Below are 9616 nucleotides of genomic sequence, written 5' to 3'. Positions count from 1 at the left end.
GACTACACTACGCTTTGTATGTTGTTTTTTATCTTATCTTATTTTTCACTAATACGTTGTATTGCTCTTTGCACAGTCCTCTTTGCACTTGCCAGTCTCATCCATGCAACCTGTCCAATGTTGTCTCCATGTTATGCACCATGCCCAAAAGCAAATTCCTAGTATATTGAAAAACTACAATGACAATAAAACAAATTCTGATTCTGATTTCAACACAAAACTAGCTAGCTCAATATTGTTGTAAACATGAACCATATGGAGCCGGTCACTTTCACTGGATGCTAAATGTGTTTTCATGGAATAGTACATACTTAACAGTATTTTGCAGTTAGTATGCAATATACAGGTGCATCTCAGAAAATTTGAATATTGTGTAATGTTCATTATTTTCCGTAATTTAATTCAAAAAGTGAAACTTTAATATATTATAGATTCATTACAAATGTAGTGAAATATTTCAAGGCTGATTGCCTCCATGCCACGCTCCACGTTGATGCAGTAATTTGTGCAAAAGGAGCCCCCAGCAAGTATTGAACATACTGTACAATCATAAAGATTAAAACACAAAAGGCTTGAAATATTTCACTTTGTGTAATGGATCTAGAATACATGAACGTTTTACTGTTTGAATTAAACTATGGAAAATAATGGACTTTTTCACAATATTCAAATTTTCTGAGATGCACCTGTATGTAGTATGGACATTCGGACACGGCCCCAAGTTTATTTGTTCAAAAGGGGTTGATTCAAGTAGCATATTGTATGCACTACTTGTCCTCCACATGGGGCGTGGTCATTGCATTTCTACGAAGTACCCGGATTAGCGGTCAAATCAGACCTCTCTGCGCATGTGCTGAGCCAAGACGCCATGATAAATTATATATTGCCCACTTTGTAGTATTCCGTTAACTAAAGAAAGAGTGTTGGCCACCTGGAGCCCAAGCAGATATAGCGCTCCCACAACAGAAACGCTCGTATTATGTCCTCGAAGGAGGTAAGAATATTTGTGCAATCCATCTACCGAACTGGGTAGTAATTTATTGTATCCGAATGCAGTTTCCGTGTTTTACTGTCTTGTTGAGATTTGTCTGCTCGATTGCAACGACACAGGCCAGGCTAGCCAGCTAGCTTCCATGCCAGCTAGCGAACAGACTGCTGTCTGTTGGACTCGTTCTCACTCTTTAGATACTAACCTTATTATACTTCTGTTACATGTAAATTGTTGAATGTAACACTGATATTGTACCTACATTCATTAACAGATGCATTTTGCACTCGAAAGCACATTGCATAAAAATAAATGACTGTTAGCTAGCTAATAGCTAACGTGGTAGCAGCGCCCGGGCCTTCTCGCGGTTTGATTATGAATGAAACTATTGCCGCCATGAGGAATGTAGCATAGCTAGCTATGTGGCTACTAGCTAACGTTCTACTTTAATTTCTAGATGGTAAACCCCCCCCCCCTTGAGTACGCTCAGATAGTGTAGCTACTGGCTACTCGTTAGCCCAGGCACATTGGCGCGACGAGTAGTCGAGATGTTGTGTCGCCTACGCCATTATCTTATCTGCGGGGATCGGGTTATCTTTCCTCTTCTAGGTCACGTGAAACTCACACTTGCTACTGCCAGATTATTTCGGCCATTACCTGACTAGCAAGAAAAAGGAAATCTTAGTTGCTTGTTTTTACTGTTACGTTTATCTTCTCTAAATTGGCTTGCATCCCATTAATCTCCATTGAATTATTTTTTTCCCCCTTGATATTCAGACTCCTCGCGAGCCGGAGCAGCTCCGCAAACTCTTTATTGGTGGACTGAGCTTTGAGACTACTGATGAGAGTTTGCGGGACCACTTTGAACGATGGGGCTCCCTCACGGACTGCGTGGTGAGTTTACACACAATGGGAATAATGTCTGGTTGTTTGGCAAAGGCTTGGCTACATGTAATGACTTTACTGTAATGTTTGTCCTTTTTCTCCACAGGTAATGAAAGATCCAGTCTCAAAGAGATCGAGGGGGTTTGGCTTTGTTACGTATAGCTCCGTAGATGAAGTTGACGCCGCTATGGAGGCCCGTCCTCACAAGGTTGACGGCAGACAAGTGGAGCCCAAGAGAGCCGTGTCTAGAGAGGTAAGCAGCTGCTATTACCCAGCCTTGTGGCAGAGGAATGAGCTGGACCTGCCTACACAACTCTCCTTTGAATGCATACAATCTTGAATGTGATTTGTGTTGGACAGGATTCCTGCAGGCCTGGTGCTCACACAACGGTGAGGAAGATATTTGTGGGTGGCATCAAGGAAGATACAGAGGAGCATCACCTCAGAGACTATTTTGAGCAATTTGGCAAGATTGAAGTCGTTGACATCATGACTGATAGAAGCAGTGGCAAGAAGAGAGGATTTGCCTTTGTTACATTTGATGATCATGATGCTGTAGACAGGATTGTCAGTAAGTGTTTGAAAATGTTTCATTTTTACTGAAATGCATCCGGCCTGACCATGCCCAAACAGAGTCTTCAAACTTAACTTGCCAACCCCTATTTTCCATAGTCCAGAAGTACCATACGTTGAACGGCCACAACTGTGAAGTGAGAAAAGCCCTGTCTAAGGAGGACATGAACAGATCAGGCATGGGTATGAGAGGTATGGATTTCATTTGCACTAAGAGGATGACTTCTTAGTAGAAATCAGAAGCTTGAGAATGCAATTCCCTATCTTTAATAGTTCCATCTCACGTTTCAGGGCCTAGGGGTGGAAACTTTGGCAGGGGTGGTGGATATGGAGGTACGCACAATGGACATTTGCTTAGATTCATTGTTTTACAATGCAGTCAAAGGGCCAATACTAACCACTGTCCCCAAAAACCTATACTTTCTATGTATTGATGATCGTTGCCCCAATGTTAAATTTATGCATTACCTTTGTCAACAGGTTTTAGTATTAACTCAAGGTGTATAATATCGATTTAATCTTTTGTTCCAAATGTTAAACTAGGTGGTTTTGGTGGAGGGAGAGGAGGAGGCGGAGGGTATGATGATGGAGATGGATATAATAACTATGGAGGCAATGGTAAGTTCTCCTGGCTCCCTTTATACCCTACAGCCAGGAGGGAGAGCGTCACTGGGTTTACCAGTTTGTGTAATTTGTTTGTGTAATTTGTATTTGCTTTGGTCTGTGTCCTCAGGTGGCTATGGAGGAGGTCCTGGGTACGGTGGGAACCGTGGCTATGGAGGAGGAGGAGGAGGAGGTGGCGGCGGCGGCCAGGGCTATGGCAACCATGGTGGAGGCTATGGAGGAGGGGGAGGAGGGTATGACAACTACAACAATGGTGGAAGTGGCGGCGGCGGCAGCAGTAGCTACGGTGGTGGTAAGTTAATCTCGTGTTTTACGTATTGGGTGCTCTTGGTTCCATAACCTGGCACTAGGGACTTGAAAAATCTATTTGCCATTGTCAGAATATTTAGAACGCCCTCTTTTCAATTATGTCTACGGATACAGGGGAGTGTAAGCGCAGGCTCAGATCTACGCAAACTTTGAATGTACAGTAGAACCTCAGATCCGAACATCGGACATCTGAAAAGTCTGGTCACCACGTTGGTAGGGCAAGAATTGGAGCGAGCAAAGCTGAACTAAGATGGCGTAGCCTATGTTTGGTAGCAAAAAAACCCAAAATGTTTTTAAGCCATTTCCAGTTTTGATTGATTTTGGTGGGCTACTATCAGCCTCTTTAGTTTGGTTTCAAGAGTTCATGGGTGTAGCCAGAACGTGAAAATGAAACCTACTTGTCAAAACAGAACGTGAAACCTTAACTTGGGCCGTTTAGAGCCGGCTAGGCTACCGATGTTTTATACCTAGGTTAGCAACAAGTGTCGTGTTTTTGCATACTGCATATTAACTAGCCAAGTTAAGATAGCTAGCTACTGTTAGATAGTGCTAACGTTCGTAAACCGACCGTCCTTGTCGTCAAACAGCCTTTAGCGCTCTAGCCCAAAAAGTTCAGTACAGTACTTATTTCAACTGGGGGGAAAAAGCCTACAGCTCAGCGCTGTTGCGCTAAAAAGCGTTTGGAACACAGCTCTCATCTCTATAGCGCACTAGAGCTCATTACCCATTGTAAACAAGAAAACAGCGCCAGCTCTAAAATACACGCATCCTTAGATTTGTGTTCGCCCCAAACGTTTGCAGAATAAGCGAATGGTCTGAAAGAATTTGGTGAACTGGACTGATGGTTGATGCGTGCACTCAGCTTAGGGAATAGCAGAGAGGGACAGAGAAGCAGAGCGCTACACACACACTGCCCCAGAGAGGGAGAGAGATGTACACACACTGGCCCAACACATTGCCTCAACCCAACTCAGAAATACGTCTCATTCTTAAAGTACCGGTACTAATAAAATGGGGAACTGTACCGTTTTTAACGGCAGAGTATTGCGGTATCGGTACACCGTGCAACACTAAATACCAACCTACCGAACAAATGGTGGAATACTCGAATTACTCAGGCCAGCCCTAAACATATTTTAAACTGTTTGAAAAGGTAGTTTGTGGTATAAAATATATGCTGGACTGAGGGAAATGGGTTCACTATCCCCAGGGTGGAGAAAATGATGGGGATTTCAATTCACTTGCAGCTAACATTAAGTTAGGTTGCAGCACGCAATGTAGCCTACTTTCGTTGAGTCACTGGAATGTAACTCACTCTTGTGACTCAGGATAGTGTAGAATGTGGTTACTACTATGGTTGTCTCACAAAATCATGCTGTGCTACCTAGAACGCATGCACATGGTTTTGTTTACATGATGATCAAGTGAATATTGAGGTAGGGCCTACTTTGGTGGATGAAATGCATTTAAATGGAAACGTAAATACTGCTATACCAGCTGCTATAACAAAACAATCTGTATCGACGGATATGGCTCATAGATTTGGTGTATTTTGACGTCACGTTCAGAATTCCGAACACTTCACAGAGATCCGGACGACCCTCGTTCCTGATTGGTTCAGATCTCTTGAGGTTCTACTCCGGCAGCAAGGGCTAGTGATTCAGCACCAAGGGCTAGTGATTCAGCACCAATAGCGGGGGTCTCTACAGTTGAGTCGGGGTAGTTTTAATGAATGGTATTGTTGGTTGAGTCTACAACACCAGGTCCCCATGTTGCAGGCAACTACAGTAGCGGTGGAGGTGGTGGTAGCAGCGGTGGTAGCAGCAGCGGTGGTGGAGGAGACTACAACGACTTTGGCAATTACAACAGCCAATCCGCCTCCAACTACGGCCCCATGAAGGGAAGCAGCAGCTATGGCGGCAGCGGTGGCGGCAGCGGTGGCGGCGGCAGCAGCAGCAGCGGCAGGAGCACCGGGCCATATAGTGGTAAGCTCCGTTCTATTTGAATTTCTAATTTAATTTCCCATATAAAGAACCCAAGCCCTGATGAGAAAGACAATAGATCCTCAGGGTGTACTAGTGAGTCACTTCAGTCAAGCGCTGCGATAAGACCTGTCAAGTGTTGAGATAGGACCTGGTCCGTTCTGTTCAGATTGTTTAAGACCTGGCCGGTTCTGTTCAGTCAAGCGTTTATATAAGACCTGGTCTGTTCTGCAGGTGGGTACGGAGGAGGCTCTAGTGGTGGATATGGAGGGAGCTCTGGAAGTCGAAGATACTAAGTTCTAAGTTCTGAGGTAAGCGCCGCTCTGCCAACGTTTCACTGCATCTAGTCTGGACTGTTAACATTGAACCTTGAGTCAGTATGGTAGACGAATCAAGATTGCTCTTTTTATCACGTGGCCTGCTTGCCACAGTGTAGTCGAAGATGCATTTAATTCATTGAGGAAACAAGGCAGTCCTCTTGTGTGTCGCCAGTAAGCATTAGTTTGAGGGTGATGGTAACCGTGGTTCATGTATGATGCTGAATTCCTGAGTTCTGTATTGGGGGCTATCCAGCAGCAAACCTTTATGTTCACAGAATCTACCCTCCTATTGAGCCCCAGGCATAGTATATGAATTGAACGGAGTTCAAAACACTCATCCAACTGCAAACGCACAATCTGTCCTCTTAACCTTTGCCAGAGTGCAATGGGTTTGAATTGAAGGCTTGCTCCTGGCTTTTCTCCTCTTGACGCCTCTCAAAATGCAGCTGAAAATGATGAAGAAAGGTGCAAAAGTTTAACAATGTTATTCCATATTGTCCAACAGGCCACAGTACTTAGGAGAGGAGAGCCAGAGAGGTGACAGGGAAAGGAAGCAGCAGGTTTACCCCCTAGATCTGCTCAGCCAAGCACAGTTGTGGCAGGTTTACGTCTGCCACATGAAGAGAAATGTAGACGAGGAGAAAAAATCATGTGGAAAGGGAGGGAGGGGAATGGGGACGGGCTACTGTCAAATGCTTTCTCGCAGGATCCTATGATTTTGTAGTTTGTGAAGTTTGTTTTTGTATTTGTGAAGTGTAAAAGCATTCCACTAAGGATATATGTAGGTATTTTATTTTCCCTACGCCAATAGGGTTTGTTTTAAGATGTATTCTCCACCAAATCAAGATGAAATAAACCACTTTTCCGTTTGGTTTTTTTTACATTGTGTATTATGATTCATGGAGAAAAATTCACTGTGTTAAATGGCCAAATTGATGTGCATCAGTTCATGCGATGACAGCCACAATGGATGATTTCATGAATAGTTAAGATGAGCGTATGAATATGGAGTGTCTTCAAGAGGGCGTTTCAGTTCATCAATAATGCTCCTAATTCAGTATCAAAACGGATGTTCTTTTCAGTTCAAATGTGCCCCTCTGTTGCAATAGGTGTTTTGTTGTTGCATTTGGTACTGTGTGAAAGTACTCTGCATGTACCTGAAGGCCATAGCCCCTTTGGTTTCCTGGAACCTTTCACTGGAGCTGTTGCCAAATGTACATCAAAATCAATTGGAGCCTAGCTTACACACAAAAGTTGAGGCTAGCCAATTGGAGGAGCCAGCTGAAAGGCTAGCCAATGGGAGGAGCCAACTGAAAGGCTAGCCAATGGGAGGAGCCAGCTGAGGGAGAGGAGGCTCCAGAGAAGCAGGGCACAGCATCAGTCTGAGTACAGATGGTTGCCTTTGTAAAACTAGCGAGAGGAAGCTCAAGAAAAGGGTATTTGATATGCCATACTGGTAGGTAAGAAGAGATTTTTGATCCATTCTTGTATTTGTATCATTCTCATTCAATATATTTCAGCAGTCCCGTTTGTATCTTGGCATATTAATTGAAATTGCACAGGCTTCCCACAGCTACAGAAGTACTGTATTGTGGAATGTGATTTTGCTACCAGGATGTATTTGTTACTCATGGTTTTTGGATGCCACTTTCATGCCAGTGTTGTTTGCTATGCATTTCCTCCCTATCTGGTTTGAAATACATTTGTGAAAAATGTATAGTGGTCTAATATTGATCAGTAGGCCTACAATGTGTTACACAAGAGTTGATAGTGCATGCCTTTGGCTTATGGACTTATATAGACAACTTTTCTTCGTGTACATCAATGTTTTCCTTGATTTCTTGTCTTATTTGCAGGACTTTAAATTATGCTGGTCTCTCACTTTGCACACCCCAAAAGGTCATCCTACCAATGTGGACACAAGGTATACTGGCTTTTTAATATTTTATAACTGCTTCATGCAAACTAAATGCCATTTATCAGTAATATAGTATTGCTTTTATTTGTCCGTCACTAAACTTGTTCATATTTGTAATTGTGTGACCCCCCATTTGTTCCTTAGGTGTCCTTTTTAAACCAACTGAAGGATTAACAGGAATGCTGCTGGACAGTTTTTTTTTTATCTATATTTACACTTTTTTCTAAATAAACACTTTTAAAAAAATTACTTATTCATTTTACTCAGTAGTCTATTCTATAAGAAACGTAATGCGTTTTGGAGACTAGCTTTTAAGTATAGAAATGGGTAATATATTTTGATATAACTGTTTGTGCACTCTAAAGATTGTGATTACACACCACACATTGGAGAAAACTACAGACGAGAATACGCACAGCTACACCTGTTTGTTACGCACTGGTGACCCTTTGCCTAGGCTACAGGGCTTGGGAAAATGTAGTCCTAGACACGACCATCTTGTTTCTACATGGGTGTATCTATTGGTCTGATTGCATAGGATTCTATACAGTAGAGCCAATCAGACAAATAGATACACCTGTGTAGAAACAAGATGGTCGTGTCTGGGAATACATTTTCCCAAGCCCTATTCTGCCTAGGCTGCATCTCATCCCCAGTCCCCTCTCCCCTGTATCTCATGTTCCCTCCCCTATCGTGTGTGGGTACGCGCACGCGCGCGGCCATGAAAGAACATGAATTCACCCCTGCCGTCAAACCGAGTAGAGTGGTGACGTGGTGAGGTGAACATGGACGCACTAATGCTGGTATTATAGCGCTAGATAACTTCTTAGAAGTTACATTTGAAAAGATGTGATGAATACTGCTGTGTTTTATATGAATTACTGGTAATATTTATAAACCTGTAGAGGGAGGTGTATAACCACGTCTCGGACTGTTTACATTTTGCTAACTCGTTATCATAAGCTAATCGAGCTAGCAAAATTAAAATAACAGACGTGGTTGTAAACTTCCCCTCTACAGCTTCTAAGTATGACCAATAATTCAAATAACATGCATACATTAGTGTTTGTCACACCTCTTCAAATTTAACTTAACTATATAGCGAGCTGGCAAAATGAAACTGCTCCCAACTACTAACGTTAGCTAGCTAAGCGATTCTAGCTAAACAGTTAGCTACCTGTTGACAGACGCCTAATCTTAGTTTTTTTTAGATAGTAGCTATATTAATATTCAACTAGCCAAAAGGGTTGTTCTCCTCGCCAGGAACCCACTTTGTATACAGTGAAAGCTAGGGATGGGTATCGGGAACCGGTATTTTTGGTACTGGTACGTCATTGGGTCAGTACAGAAATATAAATAAGCTCATGGACAACCGGTGCTGCAATCGGTATTTAACGCGTTCGTTTCATAAATCGGCAGACGCAGCTGGCATCCATCCCCTAATCAAGACGAAGCTGCTGGTGACAGCCGATGACGTCATTGTTATTGTTTGACCACTTGAGGAAGTAGGCTTATAGTGACGGACAGGGCAAAACAGTACTTCACCGAATCTACCGACGGTGCTAAATACAACTTATGTAAAAAGTTAGTAGTGTCCAAAGGGGGCAACACCAGCAACCTCGTGAAACGTTTCACATTCAGTAAATGTGAAGCGGTGCAGCGTGTTTGACTGCTTTAGCAAAGCATCTAATGCTGACGCTGGTGGCACCTGACACCTCCGATAGGAATGCTGCAGTAGCAGATGAACCAGGCTAAAGATGCAAGTAACGCTCATTATCGTCCTTATAAATAAGTCTGTACAGTGTTTCCCCAACCATGGCCTTGGAGGGGTGTTCCCGTTCTATTAATACATCCATGGGCGTTCCGCTGCCCCCAACATGAGGCGACCTGTAAGCGGGAGACGGCCCTGCATGCGCGCCTGTGTGGGACTCGGTCGGAAGAGAGCGCTTGACAATCCTACAATCACATTCTGAGCTATAAAATGATGTTCCATGTTTGTAATTTAAAACGCTCCCTT

The 9616-nt window shown here is 43.2% G+C and overlaps 1 protein-coding gene across 3 annotated transcripts; it reads left to right on the top strand.

Moving 5' to 3' along the window:
- Positions 1–852: 852 nt before the first annotated feature.
- On the top strand, positions 853–7801 carry LOC311315655 (heterogeneous nuclear ribonucleoprotein A1-like). 3 transcript variants are annotated; one of them, XR_014630681.1, is made up of 11 exons: positions 853–994; positions 1766–1882; positions 1980–2126; positions 2234–2444; positions 2546–2638; positions 2990–3064; positions 3180–3362; positions 5158–5364; positions 5596–5672; positions 7538–7605; positions 7744–7801. XR_014630681.1 is itself a non-coding variant. In XM_084446356.1 (10 exons), the coding sequence occupies exons 1-9, from the start codon at positions 980–982 to the stop codon at positions 5655–5657; spliced, it is 1110 nt and encodes a 369-aa protein (XP_084302482.1). In that variant the 5' UTR covers positions 853–979; the 3' UTR covers positions 5658–5672; positions 7538–7718. The 3 variants fall into 3 exon arrangements, 2 of the variants coding, with proteins under 2 accessions (XP_084302482.1, XP_084302481.1); XM_084446356.1 differs by lacking the exon at positions 7744–7801 and having other exon boundaries at positions 7538–7718; XM_084446355.1 differs by lacking the exons at positions 7538–7605; positions 7744–7801 and adding an exon at positions 6187–6564.
- The last annotated feature ends 1815 nt before the right edge of the window (positions 7802–9616 follow it).

The sequence above is a fragment of the Borostomias antarcticus genome (assembly GCF_949987555.1).
Source record: "Borostomias antarcticus genome assembly, chromosome: 11".
Lineage (NCBI taxonomy): Eukaryota > Metazoa > Chordata > Actinopteri > Stomiiformes > Stomiidae > Borostomias > Borostomias antarcticus.
Note: the sequence above shows the minus strand (reverse complement) of the source record. Positions and strands in the feature narration are given on the sequence as shown.

Excerpts from the sequence above, each read along its gene's own strand:
- LOC311315655 (XM_084446356.1), top strand. Across the intron at positions 2,127-2,233 it reads AGAGAGCCGTGTCTAGAGAG|GATTCCTGCAGGCCTGGTGC; the intron begins GTAAGCAGCTGC and ends TGTGTTGGACAG. Across the intron at positions 3,065-3,179 it reads TAATAACTATGGAGGCAATG|GTGGCTATGGAGGAGGTCCT; the intron begins GTAAGTTCTCCT and ends CTGTGTCCTCAG.